General features: G+C 44.4%; 2 protein-coding genes across 3 annotated transcripts in view; both read right to left on the reverse strand.

Annotated features, from left to right (window-relative positions):
- Positions 1 to 14,660, reverse strand: part of LOC106597935 (calcium/calmodulin-dependent protein kinase type II delta 2 chain) — a 39,613-nt gene extending 24,953 nt beyond the window's left edge. For both annotated transcript variants that reach the window (XM_045716338.1, XM_045716337.1), the window contains exons 1-2: positions 14,529 to 14,660; positions 1,643 to 1,685 (exon numbers count right to left, since the gene is read on the reverse strand). In XM_045716338.1, the coding sequence (XP_045572294.1) occupies positions 1,643 to 1,685; positions 14,529 to 14,645 (160 nt within the window). In that variant the 5' untranslated portion in view covers positions 14,646 to 14,660. The remainder of the gene's footprint in view (positions 1 to 1,642; positions 1,686 to 14,528) is intronic.
- Positions 14,661 to 14,964: 304 nt separating this feature from the next.
- On the reverse strand, positions 14,965 to 19,538 carry LOC123742545 (calcium/calmodulin-dependent protein kinase type II delta chain). The gene is made up of 7 exons (XM_045717604.1): positions 19,488 to 19,538; positions 18,193 to 18,543; positions 17,257 to 17,359; positions 16,399 to 16,482; positions 16,083 to 16,177; positions 15,557 to 15,637; positions 14,965 to 14,973 (listed from the first exon to the last, which is right to left on the reverse strand). The coding sequence occupies exons 1-7, from the start codon at positions 19,536 to 19,538 to the stop codon at positions 14,965 to 14,967; spliced, it is 774 nt and encodes a 257-aa protein (XP_045573560.1).
- Positions 19,539 to 21,607: the final 2,069 nt, after the last annotated feature.

The following is a 21,607-nucleotide window of genomic DNA, read 5'->3' on the forward strand; positions in this document are numbered from 1 at the left end:
GAAGTATTCTGTAGATGTGAATGTACTTTATTCACTATTCATAACATCCTGTTTATATTCAGTGCATTCGGAAAGTATTCAGACCCCTTCACTTTTTCCATATTTTGTTAGGTTACAACCTTATTCTAAAATGTATTAAATTTAAAAAATCCTCAGCAATCTGCACACAATACCCCATAATGGTAAAGTGAAAATAGGTTTTTAGAAATGTTTGCAAATGTATTAAATATGAAAAACAGATACCTTATTTACATAAGTATTTAGACCCTTTGTTATGAGACTCAAAATTGAGCTCAGGTGCATCCTGTTTCCATTGATCATCCTTGAGATGTTTCTACAACTTGATTGGAGTCAGCCTGTGGTAAATTCAATTGATTCGACATGATTTGGAAAGGCACACACCTGTCTATACAAGGTCCCACAGTTGACAGAGCATATCAGTGCAAAAACCAAGCCATGAGGTCCGAAGGAAATGTCCGTAGAGCTCCGAGACAGGATTGTGTCGAGGCACAGATCTGGAGAAGGGTACCAAAACATTTCTGCAGCATTGAATGTCCCCAAGAACACAGTGGCCTCCATCATTCTTAAATGGAAGGAGTTTGGAACCACCAAGACTCTTCCTAGAGCTGGCCGCCCGGCCAAACTGAGCAATCGGGGGAGAAGAGCCTTGGTCAGGGAGGTGACCAAGAACCCAATGGTCACTCTGACAGAGCTACAGAGTTCCTCTGTGGAGATGGGAGAACCTTCCAGAAGGACAACCATCTCTGCAGCACTCCACCAATCAGGCCGTTATGTAGAGTGGCCGCCACTCCTCAGTAAAAGGCACATGACAGCCCGCTTGGAGTTTGCCAAAAGGCACCAAAAGGACTCTCAGACCACGAGAAACAAGATTTCAGTTGTTTTTTTTAAGATACATTTTTGCTTTGTTATTATGGGGTATTGTGTGTAGATTGAAAAACAACAATTTAATCAATTTTAGAATAAGGCTGTAACGTAAAAATTTTTGGATAAAGTCAAGGGATCCACATTCTTCCCAATGCACTGTGTATATGTACTATTATAAAATCAAGTTGTGTTAAAAGGGATATTCACACTACTGAGTCGAACCAAACCAAGCTGTACTGAGCTGGCCTGGTTATGCACCCTCCATAGTTACTGTAACCGTGCCGACAAGAGACAATGTGTAAAGAAAATATCAGAGCCCGCACAGTTTGGTTGGGGTCGGCCCGATAGTGTGAAAGGGGTATAAAAGTACCGACAAAGGGTGTGACATGAGACCCTGGCCACTGATTGGCTGACAGAGAGCAAGTGACATGAAACCCTGGCCACTGATTGGCTGACAGAGAGGAAGTGAGTTCTTACCTCGAGGGTACCACATCCCAAACAAAGGACGTAAAGAAATAAAAAAACAATTAAAAAGAAGAAAATGATTAATTGTAAAGAAAAAAGAAAATCTGATTATTTAATTCTAAAGAAAAGCATAAATAAATATAACTGCAAAACAGTCAGATATGGGGAGTAAAGTGAAATTACTTTTGGAGTTTTACACACAGAAAGAGAGAGAGAGAGAGACAGAGAGAAAGAGAGAAGGACAGAGAGAAGGACAGAGAGAGAAGGAGACAGAGCGAGAGTGAGGACGTACCTGAGAAGTTTTTTGTTACCAGCAGTGTGGTCAAAATGGCTCCCTGAAAGAGTGGAGGGGACAGAAAGAAAGGAGGGAAGGATGGAGAGAGCAGAAAAGAGGAGGGGAGGAGAGAGCAGAAAAGAGGAGGGGAGGAGAGAGCAGAAAAGAGGAGGGGAGGAGAGAGCAGAAAAGAGGAGGGGAGGAGAGAGCAGAAAAGAGGAGAGGAGGGAAGGAGAGAACAATTCACTAATTAAAGATTGTTAGAAAAGAGGAATGCTAATAAAAAAGAGAGAAGAACAGAACTGGTACTATAGTCTCTACTGAAGGACTGATCATTTCAACAGACAACAGCAGTGGTATTATAGTCTCTACTGGAGGACTGATAATTTCAACAGACAACAGCAGTGGTACTATAGTCTCTACTGAAGGACTGATCATTTCAACAGACAACAGCAGTGGTACTATAGTCTCTACTGGAGGACTGATAATTTTAACAGACAACAGCAGTGATACTATAGTCTCTACTGAAGGACTGATCATTTCAACAGACAACAGCAGTGGTATTATAGTCTACTGAAGGACTGATCATTTCAACAGACAACAGCAGTGGTACTATAGTCTCTACTGAAGGACTGATCATTTCAACAGACAACAGCAGTGGTACTATAGTCTCTACTGAAGGGCTGATCATTTCAACAGACAACAGCAGTGGTACTATAGTCTCTACTGAAGGACTGATCATTTCAACAGACAACAGCAGTGGTATTATAGTCTCTACTGAAGGACTGATCATTTCAACAGACAACAGCAGTGGTACTATAGTCTCTACTGAAGGACTGATCATTTCAACAGACAACAGCAGTGGTACTATAGTCTCTACTGAAGGACTGATCATTTTAACAGACAACAGCAGTGATACTATAGTCTCTACTGAAGGACTGATCATTTCAACAGACAACAGCAGTGGTACTATAGTCTCTACTGAAGGACTGATCATTTCAACAGACAACAGCAGTGGTACTATAGTCTCTACTGAAGGGCTGATCATTTCAACAGACAGCAGCAGTGGTACTATAGTCTCTACTGAAGGACTGATCATTTCAACAGACAACAGCAGTGGTATTATAGTCTCTACTGAAGGACTGATCATTTCAACAGACAACAGCAGTGGTACTATAGTCTACTGAAGGGCTGATCATTTCAAAGCAGGTGGAAAGGGGGAGAGAGAGAGAGAGAGAGGGAAGGGTGTGTGCTTGGCTGCATCCCAAAGGGTGCCCTATTCTCTATATAAGGCACTGCTCTTTTTTTTAAAGGATATTTATTGTGATATTTTCTTTTTGACAATAATATAAAACTGAAACAGAACTGTAGAATGAAATATTATGAACAAATGAAAAATGATTGGAAAGTGCACTCCTTTTGATCAGACCCCTATGGGCCTTGTAGTAGTGCACGGTATAGGGAATAGGGTATGGGTACAGGGTATAGGGTATGGGTACAGGGAATAGGGTACTGGGAATAGGGTACAGGGAATAAGGTATAGTGTATTGGGAATATGGTATTGGGAATAGGGTATAGAGCTCTGGGTACACAGTAGTGCACGGTATAGGGAATAGGGTATAGGGAATAGGGTACAGGGTATAGGGAATAGGGTATAGGAAACAGGGAACAGGAAATAGGGTATAGGAAATAGGGTATAGAGCTCTGTGTAGACAGTAGTGCACGGTACAGGGTATAGGGAACAGGGTATAGGAAATAGGGTATAGAGCTCTGGGTAGACAATAGTGCACGGTATAGGGAATATGGTATAGGGAATAGGGTATAGAGTTCTGGGTAGACAGTAGTGCACGGTATAGGGACTAGAGCTCTGGGTAGACAGTAGTACATGGTATAGGGAATAGAGCTCTGGGTAGACAGTAGTGCACGGTATAGGGAATAGAGTATAGAGCTCTGGGTAGACAGTAGAGTACGGTATAGGGAATAGAGTATAGAGCTCTGGGTAGACAGTAGAGTACGGTATAGGGAATAGAGAATAGAGCTCTGGGTAGACAGTAGTACACGGTATAGGGAATAGAGCTCTGGGTAGATAGTAGTGCACGGTATAGGGAATAGAGCTCTGGGTAGATAGTAGTGCACGGTATAGGGAATAGAGTTCTGGGTAGACAGTAGTACACGGTATAGGGTATAGGGAATAGAGCTCAGGGTAGACAGTAGTGCACGGTATAGGGAATAGAGCTCTGGGTAAATAGTGCATGGTATAGGGAATAGAGCTCTGGGTAGACAGTAGTACACGGTATAGGGAATAGGGTATAGAGCTCTGGGTAGACAGTAGTGCACGGTATAGGGAATAGAGTATAGAGCTCTGGGTAGACAGTAGTGCACGGTATAGGGAATAGGGTATAGAGCTCTGGGTAGACAGTAGAGTACGGTATAGGGAATAGAGCTCTGGGTAGACAGTAGTACATGGTATAGGGAATAGAGCTCTGGGTAGACAGTAGTGCATGGTATAGGGTATAGAGCTCTGGGTAGACAGTGGTATAGGATATAGAGCTCTGGGTAGACAGTAGAGTACGGTATAGGGATAGGATATAGAGCTCTGGGTAGACAGTGGTATAGGATATAGAGCTCTGGGTAGACAGTAGAGTACGGTATAGGGAATAGGGTATAGAGCTCTGGGTAGACAGTAGAGTACGGTATAGGGAATAGGGTATAGAGCTCTGGGTAGACAGTAGTGCACGGTATAGGGAATAGGGTATAGAGCTCTGGGTAGACAGTAGAGTACGGTATAGGGAATAGGGTATAGAGCTCTGGGTAGACAGTAGAGTACGGTATAGGGAATAGGGTATAGAGCTCTGGCTAGACAGTAGTGCACGGTATAGGGAATAGGGTATAGAGCTCTGGGTAGACAGTAGAGTACGGTATAGGGAATAGGGTATAGAGCTCTGGGTAGACAGTAGAGTACGGTATAGGGAATAGAGCTCTGGGTAGACAGTAGAGTACGGTATAGGGAATAGGGTATAGAGCTCTGGGTAGACAGTAGTACACGGTATAGGGAATAGAGCTCTGGGTAGACAGTAGAGCACGGTATAGGGAGTAGAGCTCTGGGTAGACAGTAGAGTACGGTATAGGGAATAGGGTATAGAGCTCTGGGTAGACAGTAGAGTACGGTATAGGGAATAGAGCTCTGGGTAGACAGTAGAGTACAGTATAGGGAATAGGGTATAGAGCTCTGGGTAGACAGTAGTACATGGTATAGGGAATAGAGCTCTGGGTAGACAGTAGTACACGGTATAGGGAATAGAGCTCTGGGTAGACAGTAGTACATGTTATAGGGAATAGAGCTCTGGGTAGACAGTAGAGTACGGTATAGGGAATAGGGTATAGAGCTCTGGGAAGACAGTAGTACACGGTATAGGGAATAGAGCTCTGGGTAGACAGTAGTGCACGGTATAGGGAATAGGGTATAGAGCTCTGGGTAGACAGTAGTGCACGGTATAGGGAATAGGGTATAGAGCTCTGGGTAGACAGTAGAATACGGTATAGGGAATATGGTATAGAGCTCTGGGTAGACAGTAGAGTACGGTATAGGGAATAGGGTATAGAGCTCTGGGTAGACAGTAGAGAACGGTATAGGGTATAGGGTATAGAGCTCTGGGTAGACAGAGTACGGTATAGGGAATAGAGCTCTGGGTAGACAGTAGAGTACGGTATAGGGTATAGAGCTCTGGGTAGACAGTAGAGTACGGTATAGGGAATAGGGTATAGAGCTCTGGGTAGACAGTAGAGTACGGTATAGGGAACAGGGTATTGAGCTCTGCGTAGACAGTAGTACATGGTATAGGGAATAGAGCTCTGGGTAGACAGTAGAGTACGGTATAGGGAATAGAGCTCTGGGTAGACAGTAGAGTACGGTATAGGGAATAGGGTATAGAGCTCTGGGTAGACAGTAGTACATGGTATAGGGAATAGAGCTCTGGGTAGACAGTAGTACACGGTATAGGGAATAGAGCTCTGGGTAGACAGTAGTACATGTTATAGGGAATAGAGCTCTGGGTAGACAGTAGAGTACGGTATAGGGAATAGGGTATAGAGCTCTGGGAAGACAGTAGTACACGGTATAGGGAATAGAGCTCTGGGTAGACAGTAGTGCACGGTATAGGGAATAGGGTATAGAGCTCTGGGTAGACAGTAGAGCACGGTATAGGGAATAGGGTATAGAGCTCTGGGTAGACAGTAGAGTACGGTATAGGGAATAGGGTATAGAGCTCTGGGTAGACAGTAGAGTACGGTATAGGGAATAGGGTATAGAGCTCTGGGTAGACAGTAGAGTACGGTATAGGGAATAGAGCTCTGGGTAGACAGTAGAGTACGGTATAGGGTATAGAGCTCTGGGTAGACAGTAGAGTACGGTATAGGGAATAGGGTATAGAGCTCTGGGTAGACAGTAGAGTACGGTATAGGGAACAGGGTATTGAGCTCTGCGTAGACAGTAGTACATGGTATAGGGAATAGAGCTCTGGGTAGACAGTAGAGTACGGTATAGGGAATAGAGCTCTGGGTAGACAGTAGAGTACGGTATAGGGAATAGGGTATAGAGCTCTGGGTAGACAGTAGTACATGGTATAGGGAATAGAGCTCTGGGTAGACAGTAGTACACGGTATAGGGAATAGAGCTCTGGGTAGACAGTAGTACATGTTATAGGGAATAGAGCTCTGCGTAGACAGTAGAGTACGGTATATGGAATAGGGTATAGAGCTCTGGGAAGACAGTAGTACACGGTATAGGGAATAGAGTTCTGGGTAGACAATAGTGCACGGTATAGGGAATAGGGTATAGAGCTCTGGGTAGACAGTAGTGCACGGTATAGGGAATAGTGTATAGAGCTCTGGGTAGACAGTAGAGTACGGTATAGGGAATATGGTATAGAGCTCTGGGTAGACAGTAGAGTACGGTATAGGGAATAGGGTATAGAGCTCTGGGTAGACAGTAGAGTACGATAGGGTATAGGGTATAGAGCTCTGGGTAGTAGACAGAGTACGGTATAGGGAATAGAGCTCTGGGTAGACAGTAGAGTACGGTATAGGGAATAGGATATAGAGCTCTGGGTAGACAGTAGAGTATGGTATAGGGAATAGGATATAGAGCTCTTGGTAGACAGTAGAGTACGGTATAGGGAATAGGATATAGAGCTCTGGGTAGACAGTAGAGTACGGTATAGGGAATAGGATATAGAGCTCTGGGTAGACAGTAGAGTACGGTATAGGGAATAGGATATAGAGCTCTGGGTAGACAGTAGAGTACGGTATAGGGAATAGGATATAGAGCTCTGGGTAGACAGTAGAGTACGGTATAGGGAATAGGATATAGAGCTCTGGGTAGACAGTAGAGTACGGTATAGGGAATAGGATATAGAGCTCTGGGTAGACAGTAGAGTACGGTATAGGGAATAGGATATAGAGCTGTGGGTAGACAGTAGAGTACGGTATAGGGAATAGGATATAGAGCTCTGGGTAGACAGTAGAGTACGGTATAGGGTATAGGGAATAGAGTTCTGGGTAGACAGTAGAGTACGGTATAGGGAATAGGATATAGAGTTCTGGGTAGACAGTAGAGTACGGTATAGGGAATAGGATATAGAGCTCTGGGTAGACAGTAGAATACGGTATAGGGAATAGGATATAGAGCTCTGGGTAGACAGTAGAGTACGGTATAGGGAATAGGATATAGAGCTCTGGGTAGACAGTAGAGTACGGTATAGGGAATAGGATATAGAGCTCTTGGTAGACAGTAGAGTACGGTATAGGGAATGAGCTCTGGGTAGACAGTAGAGTACGGTATAGGGAATAGAGCTCTGGGTAGACAGTAGAGAGTACGGTATAGGGTATAGAGCTCTGGGTAGACAGTAGAGTACGGTATAGGGTATAGAGCTCTGGGTAGACAGTAGAGTACGGTATGGAATAGGGTATAGAGCTCTGGGTAGACAGTAGAGTACGGTATAGGGAATAGGGTATAGAGCTCTGGGTAGACAGTAGTACGGTATAGGAATAGAGCTCTGGGTAGACAGTGAGTACATAGGGAATAGGGAGCTCTGGGGTAGACAGTAGTATGGTATAGGGAAGGACATCCTTGAGTTTCTGAGTAGAACAGAGGACAGTGAAAGGGAAAGTTAGAGCTCTGGGTAGACAGAAAGACGGTGAAAGATACGAGGGAGACATAGAACATGGAAAGAGGAATAGGGAATAGGTATAGAGTTGGGGTAGACAGTAGAGCATGTATAGGAATAGGGTATAGAGCCTCTGGGTAGACAGTAGAGTACGTATAGGTATAGGGAATAGAGTTCTGCAGACAGAGTACGGTATAGGAATAGTATAGAGCACTGCAGATAGTAGAGCACGTATAGGGGAATAGGATATAGAGCTTCTGGGTAGACAGTGGTATAGGATATAAGCCTCCTGGGTAGACAGTAGAGTATGGGTAGGTGGAATAGGCATAGAGCTCTGGGCAGACAGTAGAGCACGGTATAGGGAATAGGGCATAGAGCTCCTGGGCAGTATAGCAGAGCCGGTAGAAGAGGGAATAGAGTCTGGCAGACAGAGCACGAAGTAGGGAAAAGGTGTATACGAGTTTCTGGGTAGACAGAGTGACAGGGAAGTAGGCATAGAGCTCTGTGACAGTGGTAATACTGCATAGGAATAGAGCTCTGCAGACAGTAGAGCACGGTATAGGAATAGGCATAGAGCCCTGCAGACAGTAGCATTGCATAGGAATAGGCATAGAGCCCTGGGTAGACAGTAGAGTATGGCATAGGAATAGGTATAGAGCCTCTGGGGTAGACAGTAGTACATATATAGGGAATAGAGCCTCGCAAACAGTAGAGCACTTCATAGGAATAGAGTTTCTGGGTAGACAGTAGAGTACGTGTATAGGGAATAGGTATAGAGCTCTGGGTGACAGTAGTACACGGGTATGGAATAGAGTTCTGTAGACAGTAGTGCAATGGATAGGGAATAGGATAGGCCTGCAGACAGTAGTGCACTGTATAGGGTATAGGGAATAGAGCCTCTGGGGAGACAGTAGAGTACGGTATAGGGAATAGGGTATAGAGCTCTGGGTAGACAGTAGAGTACGGTATAGGGTATAGGGTATAGAGCTCTGGGTAGACAGAGTACGGTATAGGGAATAGAGCTCTGGGTAGACAGTAGAGTACGGTATAGGGAATAGGATATAGAGCTCTGGGTAGACAGTAGAGTATGGTATAGGGAATAGGATATAGAGCTCTTGGTAGACAGTAGAGTACGGTATAGGGAATAGGATATAGAGCCGGGGTAGACAGTAGAGTGCTGTATAGGGAAGAGATATAGAGCCTGGGTAGACAGTAGAGTACTGTATAGGGAATAGATATAGAGCTTGGGTAGAATCAGAGTACGGTATAGGGAATAGGATATAGAGCCTGGGTAGACAGTAGAGTACTTATAGGAATAGGATATAGAGCTCTGCAGACAGTAGAGTACGGTAGGGAATAGGATATAGAGGCCTGGGTAGACAGTAGAGTACGGTATAGGAATAGACAGAGCCTGGGTGTAGACAGAGTACGGTATAGGGAATAGGATATAGAGCCTCTGGGTAGACAGAAAATGTATAGGAATAGTATAGAGCTTGGGTAGACAGTAGAGGCCGGTATAGGGAATAGGGTATAGAGCTTGGGTAGACAGTAGCACGGTATAGGGAATGAGGGTATAGAGCTCTGGGTAGACAGTAGAGTACGGTGATAGGGTATAGGGTATAGAGGCTCTGGGTAGACAGTGAGAGTGGTATAGGGAAGAGAGGTCTGGGTAGACAGTAGAGTACGGTAGGATAGGTGTATAGAGCTCTGGGTGACAGTAGATGCACGGTATAGAAGATAGAGGCTCTGGGTAGACAGTAGTACGGTATAGGGAATAGAGCTCTGTAGACAGTAGAGTACGGTATAGGAAGTATAGAGCTCTGGGTAGACAGTAAAGTGCTATAGGGAATAAGTATAGAGCTCTGGGTAGACAGTAGAGTACGGTATAGGGAATAGGGTATAGAGCTCTGGGTAGACATGTAGTACATGGTATAGGGAATAGAGCTCTGGGGGTAGACAGAGAGTACGGTATAGGGAATAGAGCTCTGGGTCGGCAGTAGAGTACGGTATAGGGAATAGGGTATAGAGCTCTGGGTAGCAGTAGTTGAGCATGAGTATGGGAATAGAGCTCTGGGTAGACAGTAGTACCACGTATAGGGAATAGAGCTCTGGGTAGACAGTAGTACATGTTATAGGGAATAGAGCTCTGTCGTAGACAGTAGAGTACGGGTATAGGGAATAGGGTATAGAGCTCTTGGACAGTAGTACACGGTATAGGGAATAGAGGTTCTGGGTAGACAGTAGTGCACGGTATAGGGAATAGGGTATAGAGCCTGGGTAGGCAGTAGTGCAACGGTATAGGGAATAGTGTATAGAGCTCTGGGTAGACAGTAGAGTACAGGAATAGGGGTATAGAGCTCCTTGGGTAGACAGTAGAGTAGGTATAGGGAATAGGGTATAGAGCTTGGGTGAGGAGATGTATAGGAATAGGAGCTCTGGGTAGACAGTAGAGTACTTGTATAGGGAATAGGATGAGCCTGGGTAGGCAGACAGTAGAGCACGGTATAGGGAATAGGAGCAGAGCTCTGGGGGGACAGTAGAGCATGTATAGGGAATAGGAGGGGGGTAGACAGTAGAGCAATGTGGGAATAGTATATAGAGCTCTGGGTAGACAGTAGAGCACGGGTATAGGGAATAGTTAGAGCTCTGGGTAGACAGTAGTACACGGTATAGGAATAGGGTATAGAGCCCTGAGACAGCAGAGCATGTATAGGGAATAGGTATAGAGGCTCTGGGTAGACAGTAGTGCACGTTATAGGGAATAGGATATAGAGCTCTTGGTAGACAGTAGAGTACTGTAAGGGAATGAGCTCTGGGTAGACAGTAGAGTACGGGGTATAGGGAATAGAGCTCTGGGTAGACAGTAGAGTACGGTATAGGGAATAGGGTATAGAGCTCACAGTAGAGCACGTGTATAGGAATAGGCATAAAGCCCTGGGTAGACAGTAGTACACGTTGGAATAGAGCTCTGGGCAGACAGTAGAGTGTGGTATAGGGAATAGGGTATAGAGCTTGGGTAGACAGTAGTGCACGGAGTGTGAATAGGGTATAGAGCCCGGGGTAGACAGTAGAGTATGGTAGTATAGGAAGATAGGTAAGAGCCCTTGCAGTAGTACATGGTATAGGGAATAGGACTCTGGGTAGACAGTAGAGTAAGTTATAAGGAATAGAGCTCTCGTGAACGGTAGAATCAGTAGAGGATAGGGAAATAGGGTATAGAGCTCTGGGTAGACAGTAGTACAGGATAGGGAATAATAGAGTTCTGGGTAGACAGTAGCACGGTATAGGGAATAGGGTATAGAGCTCCTGGGTAGACAGTATTCCAGGTGTAGGGAATAGAGAGCTCTGGGTAGTGACAGTAGAGTAACGGTATAGGGAATAGGGTATAGAGTTCTGGGTACGTAGAGTACGGTATAGGGAATAGGATATAGAGCTCTGGGTAGACAGTAGAGTACTGGTATAGGGAATAGGATATAGGAGCTCTGGGTAGACAGTAGAGCGGTAGAGGAATAGGATATAGAGCTCTGGGTAGACAGTAGAGTACGGTATAGGGAATAGGATAGTAGAGCTCTTGGTAGACAGTAGAGTACAGTATAGGGTATATAGAGCTCTGGGTAGACAGTAAGAGTACGGTATAGGGAATGGTAGATAGAGCTCTTGGGGTAGACAGTAGAGTACGGTATAGGAATAGGGTATAGAGCTCTGGGTAGACAGAGTACGGTATAGGGAATATAGAGCTCTGGGTAGACAGTAGAGTACGGTATAGGGAATATATAGAGCTCTGGGTGACGGAGAGTACGGTATAGGGAATAGGATATAGAGCTCTGGGTAGACAGTAGAGTACAGTATAGGAATAGGATAAGAGCTCTGGGTAGACAGTACGCAATGGTATAGGGAATAGGGAGAGCCTGGGTGGACAGTAGAGTACGGTATAGGGAATAGGTATAGAGCTCTGGGTAGACAGTAAATGGTAGGTATAGGGAATAGGGTATAGAGCTCTGGGTAGACAGTAGAGTACGGTATGGGTATAGGGTATAGAGCTCTGGGTAGACAGTAGAGTACGGTATAGGGAATAGAGCTCTGGGTAGACAGTAGAGTACGGTATAGGGAATAGGGTATAGAGCTCTGGGTAGACAGTAGAGTGGTATAGGGAATAGGATATAGAGCTCTTGGTAGACAGTAGTACACGGTATAGGGAAGATAGAGCTCTGGGTAGACAGTAGAGTACGGTAGATAGGGTATAGAGCTCTGGGTAGACAGGGAATGTGTATAGGGAATAGGGTATAGAGCTCCTGGGTAGACAGTAGAGTATGGTATAGGGAATAGGGTATAGAGCCCTGTAGACAGTAGTACATGGGTAGGGATTAGAGCTCTGCAGAATGTAGAGCACGGTATAGGGAATAGAGCCTGGGTAGACAGTAGAGGCCGGCAGGGAATAGGGGTATAGAGCCCTGGGTAGACAGTAGTACATTGGTATGGGGAATAGAGCTCTGGGTAGACAGTAGTAATACCTGTATAGAATAGGAGCCTGGGTAGACAGGCATGGTATAGGAATAGAGCCTGGGTAGTACAGTAGAGTACGGTATAGGGAATAGGGTATAGAGTCATGGGTGGACAGTAGTACACGGTATAGGAATAGGGCATAGAGCTCTGGGTAGACAGTAGTGCACGGTATAGGGAATAGGGTAGAGCTCTGGGTAGACAGTAGAGTACGGTGTAGGGAATAGGGTATAGAGCTCTGGGTAGACGACGGAGTACGGTATAGGGAATAGAGCTCTGGGTAGACAGTAGAGTACGGTATAGGGAATAGGATATAGAGCTCTGGGTAGACAGTAGAGTACGGTATAGGGATAGGATATAGAGCTCTGGGTAGACAGTAGAGTACGGTATAGGGAATAGGATATAGAGCTCTGGGTAGACGTAGAGTACGGTATAGGGAATAGGATATAGAGCTCTGGGTAGACAGTAGAGTACGGTATAGGGAATAGGATATAGAGCTCTGGGTAGACAGTAGAGTACGGTATAGGGAATAGGATATAGAGCTCTGGGTAGACAGTAGAGTACGGTATAGGGAATAGGATATAGAGCTGTGGGTAGACAGTAGAGTACGGTATAGGGAATAGGATATAGAGCTCTGGGTAGACAGTAGTGCACGGTATAGGGAATAGGGTATAGAGCTCTGGGTAGACAGTAGAGTACGGTATAGGGAATAGGATATAGAGCTGTGGGTAGACAGTAGAGTACGGTATAGGGAATAGGATATAGAGCTCTGGGTAGACAGTAGAGTACGGTATAGGGTATAGGGAATAGAGCTCTGGGTAGACAGTAGAGTACGGAATAGGGAATAGGATATAGAGCTCTGGGTAGACAGTAGAGTACGGTATAGGGAATAGGATATGAGAGCTCTGGGTAGACAGTAGAGTACGGTATAGGGGAATAGGATATAGAGCTCTGGGTAGACAGTAGAGTACGGTATAGGGAATAGGATATAGAGCTCTGGGTAGACAGTAGAGTACGGTATAGGGAATAGGATATAGAGCTCTGGGTAGACAGTAGAGTACGGTATAAGGAATAGGATATAGAGCTCTGGGTAGACAGTAGTGCACGGTATAGGAATAGGGTATAGAGCTCTGGGTAGACAGTAGAGTACGGTATAGGGAATAGGGTATAGAGCTCTGGGTAGACAGTAGAGTACGGTATAGGGAATAGGGTATAGAGCTCTGGGTAGACAAGAGTACGGTATAGGGATAGGAATAGAGCTCTGGGTAGACAGTAGAGTACGGTATAGGGAATAGGATATAGAGTTCTGGGTAGACAGTAGAGTACGGTATAGGGAATAGGGATATAGAGGGGCAGAAAGTAGAGTAGGGTATAGGAATAGGGCATAGAGCTGGGTAGACAGTAGAGTAGGGTATAGGGTATAGGGAATAGAGTTCCGGTAGACAGTAGAGTACGAATAGGAAACTCGGGAGAAAAGTAGGATAGGGAGTAGGATATAGAGTCTGGGTAGACAGTAGAGTACTATAGGGAATAGGATATAGAGCCTGGGTAGACAGGTAGAGTACGGTATAGGGAATAGGAAATAGAGCTCTGGGTAGACAGTAGAGTAGGTATAGGGGAATAGGGTATAGAGCTCTTGGTAGACAGTAGAGTACTGTATAGGGAATAGAGCTCTGGGTAGACAGTAGAGTACGGTATAGGGAATAGAGCTCTGGGTAGACAGAGAGTACGGTATAAGGAATAGGGTATAGAGCTCTGGGTAGACAGTAGAGTACGGTATAGGGAATAGGTATAGAGCTCTGGGTAGACAGTAGAGTACGGTATAGGGTATAGAGCTCTGGGTAGACAGTAGAGTACGGTATAGGGTATAGAGCTCTGGGTAGACAGTAGAGTACGGTATAGGGAATAGGGTATAGAGCTCTGGGTAGACAGTAGAGTACGGTATAGGGAATAGGATATAGAGCTCTGGGTAGACAGTAGTACACGGTATAGGGAGAAATATAGAGCTCTGGTTAGAACAGAGTACATGAGATAGGAAGAGGAACTTTGAGTTTCTGATTAGAACAGAGGACAGTGAAAGAGCTTGAGTGGACAGGGGTTACCTTGAGTTTCTGATTAGAACAGAGGACAGTGAAAGAGGAGTGTTACCTTGAGTTTCTGATTAGAACAGAGGACAGTGAAAGAGGAGTGTTACCTTGAGTTTCTGATTAGAACAGAGGACAGTGAAAGAGGAGTGTTACCTTGAGTTTCCTCCTGGCGTTGAACTTCTTCAGACACTCCACAGTCTCCTGTCTGTGCATCATGGAAGCTACAGTGGACCGTTGCTGCAGACAGAGAACATAATGTTTGCTGTTCATTTTTATTATTTATTTCACTTTTGTATATTATCTACTTCACTTGCGTTGGCAATGTTAACATATGTTTCCCCATGCCAATAAAGCCCCTTGAATTGAATGTAATTGAATAGAGAGAGAATGTTATTTTATACAGGGGATTCCATTGAGACGAAGGGTCTCATTTCCAATGATGTTGTGAGGACAACAATTCCAATAATCAATATGATCAATACAATAAACAATACAAATATTTAAACTACAAGATACAGTAACAGATACAGATACATTACATGACATTTAATCAAAACAATTAGAAATCTCATTAGGGTTTTAAACTGCCCTAGTGGCACTGGGGAATCCAGATGAGGAGAGCTCAAACTACAAGGAGGATTTACCAAACTTAGTGGAGACAAGAGGGACCTCAACAGGTAACCAACCCTTATAGTGGTATATTTCAACTAGGAAGTGAAGTGAGGTATGTTGGAGCAGAGCTTTGTAAACAAAGTGGGAGAAAGGAGATTTGGGCAGACAACCGAGTAATGAAGAGATCTACAGGACTTTACTGAGGGACCAGACAACCTTGGATAAAGTGATACAGGATGTAGTGGTGAGTATTACAACTGTCCCCTGTGTGTGTGTGTGTGTGTGTGTGTGTGTGTGTGTGTGTGTGTGTGTGTGTGTGTTTCTTGTGTGTGTGTGTGTGTGTTTCTGTGTGTGTGTGTGTGTGTACGCGTGTTTCTGTGTGTGTGTGTGTGTGTGTGTGTGTGTGTGTGGGTGTGTGTGTGTGTGGTGTTTCTGTGTGTGTGTGTGTGTGTGTGTGTGTGTTGTGTGTGTGTGTGTGTTTCTGTGTGTGTGTGTGTGTGTGTGTGTGTGTGTGTGTGTGTGTGTGTGTGTGTGATACATCTGGGGTGTGTGGTGCGTGTGTGTGATGCGTTGCCGGGGTTGATGGTCAACATCTTATTGATCAGGTCTTTGGCATCAGGAGTCACCGTGTCCCACTCTGGAGACGGGAACTATAGACACACATTACACACAATCAGTCAGTCAATCAATCAATCATCAGGAGTCACCGTGTCCCACTCTGGAGATGGGAACTATAGACACACACATTACACACAATCAGTCAGTCATAAAATCAATCAATCAATCACATTCCACCATTCTGTCAATTCATTAATTTCCAACACAAGTGAAGAGAGAGACAGAGAGAGAGAGAGACAGAGAGAAAGAGAGACAGAGAGAGTGAGAGAGAGTGAGATGGAGGGAGAGAGGGGGCGAGATGGAGAGAGAGAACAACAGATAAACATAAACAGATAGATAGAGGTTGGTAGTTCTCACGTCGTAGAGGGGAGAGAGTCAGACAGACAGACAGACAGACAGACAGGCAGACAGACAGACAGACAGAGAGAGAGGGGAGAGAGACAGACAGACAGATAGATAGAGGTTGGTAGTTCTCACATCGTAGGCTCCAGCCTTGATCTGCTGGTACAGTCTGTGCTGGTCCTCGTCCCAGAAGGGAGGGTAACCGACCAATAGGATGTACAGGATCACCCCTGACAGGAAAACACACACGCTAATCATCACCCACAGATCAAAACAACACAGTCTTGACCCCAAACTGACCCCTTTTTGAAATTTCACTTCCTGAATTGGAATAGAATTGAGCCAACTTTCAGCAGGGAACAATGATTTGGAAAAATCACATAGAAGTATGTTATTTAGTTTAGTTACAGGGTAAAGGTCAAAGGTTAGAGATTAAAGGTTGTTTGTTTACCACAGGCCCACAAGTCCACAGGCTTCCCATATGGGTCTTTTCTCAGGACCTCTGGAGACAGGTAGCCTGGAGTACCAGCAAAACCTGTAGGGGAGGAGAGAGAGAGGGAGGGAGGGAGGAGGGATAGGGAGAGAGAGGAGGGGGGAGAGAGGGAGGGATAGGGAGGAGAGAGGGAGGAGGGAGAGGGAAGAGAGGGAGGGAGGGGGAGAGAGGGGGGGGGAGGGAGGGAGGGAGGGAGGAGGGAGGGAGGGAGGGAGGGAGGGAGGGAGGGAGGGAGGGAGGGAGGGGAGGGAGGAAGAGGAGGGAGGGAGGGAGGGAGGAGGGAGGGAGGGAGGAGGGAGGAGGGAGGGAGGGAGGGAGAATACATGGATGAGTGTATCAATGGTTTGATTGATTGATTGATTTGAGTAATTGTTTCAGCAAATAATTAATTGATTACTTGAGTGAGTCATTGATTGATTGATTAAATCGATTAATCAGTACATTTGTACATTTTAGTGATTCTTATCCAGAGTGACTTACAGGACAAATAAGGGCAAATCAACAGATTTTCACCTAGTCAGCTCGGGGATTCGAACCAGTGACCTTTCTTTTAACCGTTAGGCTACCTGCTGCCCTGACAATTTAAAAGTGGTAAGAGGTTAGGGGTCAATTCTAGGCCAGGTCTGTATGTCCTCTAACACTCACACTAGTGTGCAGACCCGACCCGACCTGCACTGTGCTGGCTTGCATTATTCATTTTCCCATTAGCCTTTCCATCACAGTACCAGAAACTACAGTGTTTCGGCTTGGTTCAGCTCAGTGAAAACACACACTGTGTCCCGTCCCATAGGAGAGAAGCCAGTCCACGGTACTCACCAAACCATGCCTGTTGGTCGGCCTGCACCTCGATGGCGAGCCCAAAGTCAGCTAGCTTAACCGCCGCCCCCTTCAGCTTACTGGCCAATAGGAGGTTCTCAGGCTGGAGGGGGGCGGAGTCAAATGGGTTAGAGGTAACAAGACGCTCCGGGTAACCGTTGGCCGTAGACACAGATGTACAATCAGCTTTAGCTTCACGCAAGGATGTCACTATCTGGCCAAGCTGCAAAGTCAGAACCTGCCCCTCCCACCCATCTATTTCTACAATTTATCTTAAATCTAAACTTAAAAACACTGCTAACCTTATGCCTACCCCTAACCTTAAATTAAGACCAAATAATTCAAATATACAGTATATTTTCATACAATTTTAAGATTTTGACAATTTTTGAGTTTGCAGCTTGGCCATCTAGTGGCAACCATTAGGACTAAACTGAGCTTAGATCAGTGTCTAGGGGCAACTTGATCCTACAGACACACACAAAGAGAGACAAAGAGACAACGGTTGAACAGACACACACTAACACAACAACACACTGTGGCATAAATACATACAGACACACAGACAGACACACACTAACACAACAACACACTGTGGCATAAATACATACAGACACACAGACAGACACTAAGACAACAACACACTGTGGCATAAATACATACAGACACACACACAATAACACAACAACACACTGTGGCATAAATACATACAGACACACACACAGACAAAGAAACCCACACACAAACACACAGACAGACACACAGACAGACACACACAGACACACACACACACACACACACACACACACACACACACACACACACGCACACACACACACACACACAGACACCTTCAGATGTACAATGTAAAACATGGGGTTATGGTGATGGTGATAATTATGGTGATGATGATGGTGATGGTCTGACCATACAAACCTTCAGGTCCCTGTGAACGATACCATTGACATGGCAGTGATGAACACTCTCTACAATCTGCTGTATGCAATGACTGAAGGAGGAGAGACAGAAAAGAGAGAGAGAAGAAAGAGGAGAGAGAGAAAAAAGAGAGGAGAGAGGAGAGAAGAAAGAGAAGAGAGAGAGAAAAGAGAGGAGAGAGAGAGAAAAGAGAGGAGTGAAGAGAGAGAGAAGAGTTAAATAGACAGGGGAGAAACATCTTATTATATAAACAACGGTGTTTGATAAAGACACTGACCAAATGTTCAACAATAAAACGCAGAAAATACCATATACTGTGTTTCTGTGCCTGTTTCTGTCAGAGACAAAGGTCTACTCTCTGTTTGATCAGAGTAAAGAAACAGCCCACTACAGATTACAGAGTTAAACAATACTCTCTCTGTTTGATAACAGATTACAGAGTTAAACAATACTCTCTGCTTCCCCCACACAGCCTCTCGCTCTTCCCCCTTCCCCTCTCTCTCTTCCCCCTTATCTCTCTCTCCTTCCCTCTTCCCCCTCTAGTTTCTCTGTTCCCCCTTATCTATATCTCCCTTCCCTCTTCCTATCTTCGAGTCCTATGAGTTGCCATGGCGCCCTAGAAGCCCTGCTAGCAGCCTAAGTACATATTCAGTTGTTTGTAATTGTTGTTTTTCAAATCAGCTCTGTCGTTTTTTGATAACATCGAGTTTTTATTGCATGTATCTGGTGTTTTTTGAGCCATGGATTTACAGGTTGACTGACAGGGGAACACTTTTTGGCTAGCTAGTGTCATGACTTCCCTGTGAGGATCCAAAGACCGGGTTACAATGGATCAACACCCATCAGACCCCTCTCACCCGCAGAGGGGAGGAGGGATTGATGTGGGGGTTTCATGACACCTCACGCCCGGTCGTAAATTGTAAATCTCTAGGATGGGAGAAACTTTCTCTCTCTACCCTTTTAGTATTGAGATTGGAATCTTTTTGTTACAGAGACGTTTTGCCGCCCAAAAACTCTAACGTCCAACAGTGAACACTGGGACAATAATTTTAACATCCGAATGAATGCGTATGATGAGAGATGGAATATGGGAAATTAATGTTTATTTTGTGATGTCATTAAAAAATTGTATAAAAATGATATAACAAAAATATTGTAACATGAAGAGTTTTCACACTGTATGTCAGGTTTCCATCCTTTACGTTGTATATGAAATACCAGGGATGAAGAGAATATTTTTGTTAATATAGGAATGTGATTTTAGTTTCCTAACGAGATCATAGTTTTGATGATACTTTGCCCAGTAAGTAGCCACGCCCGAGGGAGCTCAGAGAGCGCTTCAGCATGACGGAAACACCCCCCTTTTTACCAGAGTGCATAAAGGTTGAGTTGAGAATTAACATACCACACCAGAAAGACTCTAGCTGTAGCTTAGGTCTCCATTGGTTATGACCCTGAAAATCAACACAAGGTGAAGATGACAAAGTAGCCTCTAACAGTCAATGTTCCGGCTAAATAGCTGTTCTAAGTACTGTACCTAAGAAAGTGAATTTAAGTAAGACCATCCGTTATTCTCTTCAAACCATTGCTGGCTAGACTGCCTTCATCACCCCACTGGGGATCATCGACATGGCTGATTAGCTCTACTGGACCACTCTTCCAGAATGAGTGAAAGTAAACACGGACAACGAAGAAGAAGGACATTGTGACCTCTTGTGGACAATCAGAGCCTTACACTTAAGAACTAAGGCCCAACGGAACCCTTTTCATGAAGCGGAAACCTTTTCACGAAGCGGAACCCTTTTCACGAAGGACTGGTTCCAACAGAGATACACGATCAAGGAAGACATTCAACACGTAAATACATTCATTACTTCTTACCCAAACGTGCGGTGGTTCGGGGCAAAGTATTGTGATTACTGTGAGCGTACTTTCCAAATGTATCCAAGTGTTCTCTCTCTCTCTCTCTCTCTCTCTCTCTCTCTCCCTCTCTTTACCTCTCCATCTTATGTAACAAGTGTCGTAATGTGTCAGTCTGCTAGGGACCTGTTTCCATTGTATTAAGTTTCTAATCAATAACCTATACCATGTGTTTGCGTGTGGGTATCCTGTGTTATCATTAATTATTTAGTAAATAAATAATTAAATCAATTTGTGTGGTACGGAATGATCAGTAAGGCTGGGGTTTGTGCAGATGCAGGGAGTATGTGACGTTCAGAATTATGAGACTGATATGAGGAAGTGATTAATTAGATGAATGTTATCGATATATATCTTATAGATCATCTAGGGTTTAATTCGGGAGATGGCAACTCGGTAAACAACTCCTTCCGTGGTGCCCCCAAATTTTAAATAGTTAATTGTTTCATGATTCATTTAATCGAGTAACAATTACACCTAGTTAGTTGATTCGATACATAACAGTCACCAGATTAATGAAAACCACGACACTACACTAGCTAGCTGGCTAATGTTTTTTTGTTTGAATGATGCATCTAGACACTGTACCAGCTTTTTTGTTTCACCCTGGCTGCCTGTTCCTGGTCTTTTGAAAACATGAATTGAGGAGTCACCTGAAGCGTGAGAGGAATGGGAGATACAGTTCAGGAATGCAGTGCTGAGGCAGAGGGCTCAGAGTGAGGACGCACTGGTACTACTCGAACGGTGTGTGGTGAACTTTCTGGTGCTCAGAGCTGCTGTACTGGTTGATCTATTCATGATGATGACTGGATCTAACTATAGCTAGACTATTCATGGTGATGTACTGGTTGATCTACATGATGCACTGGTTGATCTAACTAGACTATTCATGGTGATGTACTGGTTGATCTATTCATGATGATGTACTGGTTGATCTAACTATAGCTAGACTATTCATGATGATATACTGGTTGATCTAACTATAGCTAGACTATTCATGATGATGTACTGGTTGATCTATACATGGTGATGTACTGGTTGATCTAACTATAGAGACTACATGGTGAGAGTGATCTACATGGTGATGTACTGGTTGATCTAACTATAGCAGACTATTCATGATGATATACTGGTTGATCTAACTATAGCTAGACTATTCATGATGATGTACTGGTTGATCTATACATGGTGATGTAATGGTTGATCTAACTTAGACTATTCATGGTGATGTACGGTTGATCTAACTATAGCTAGACTATTCATGGTGATGTACTGGTTGATCTAACTATAGCTAGACTATTCATGATGATATACTGGTTGATCAACTATAAGCTAGACTATTCATGGTGATGTACTGGTTGATGATTCATGGTGATGTACTGGTTGATCTATTCATGGTGATGCACTGGTGATTAAACAGGGATGTACTGGTGATATTATGGTGATGACTGGGATAATGGTGATGTACTGGGATTAATAATGGTGATGTAGTTGA

The sequence above is a fragment of the Salmo salar genome, chromosome ssa04 (genome assembly GCF_905237065.1).
Source record: "Salmo salar chromosome ssa04, Ssal_v3.1, whole genome shotgun sequence".
NCBI lineage: Eukaryota > Metazoa > Chordata > Actinopteri > Salmoniformes > Salmonidae > Salmo > Salmo salar.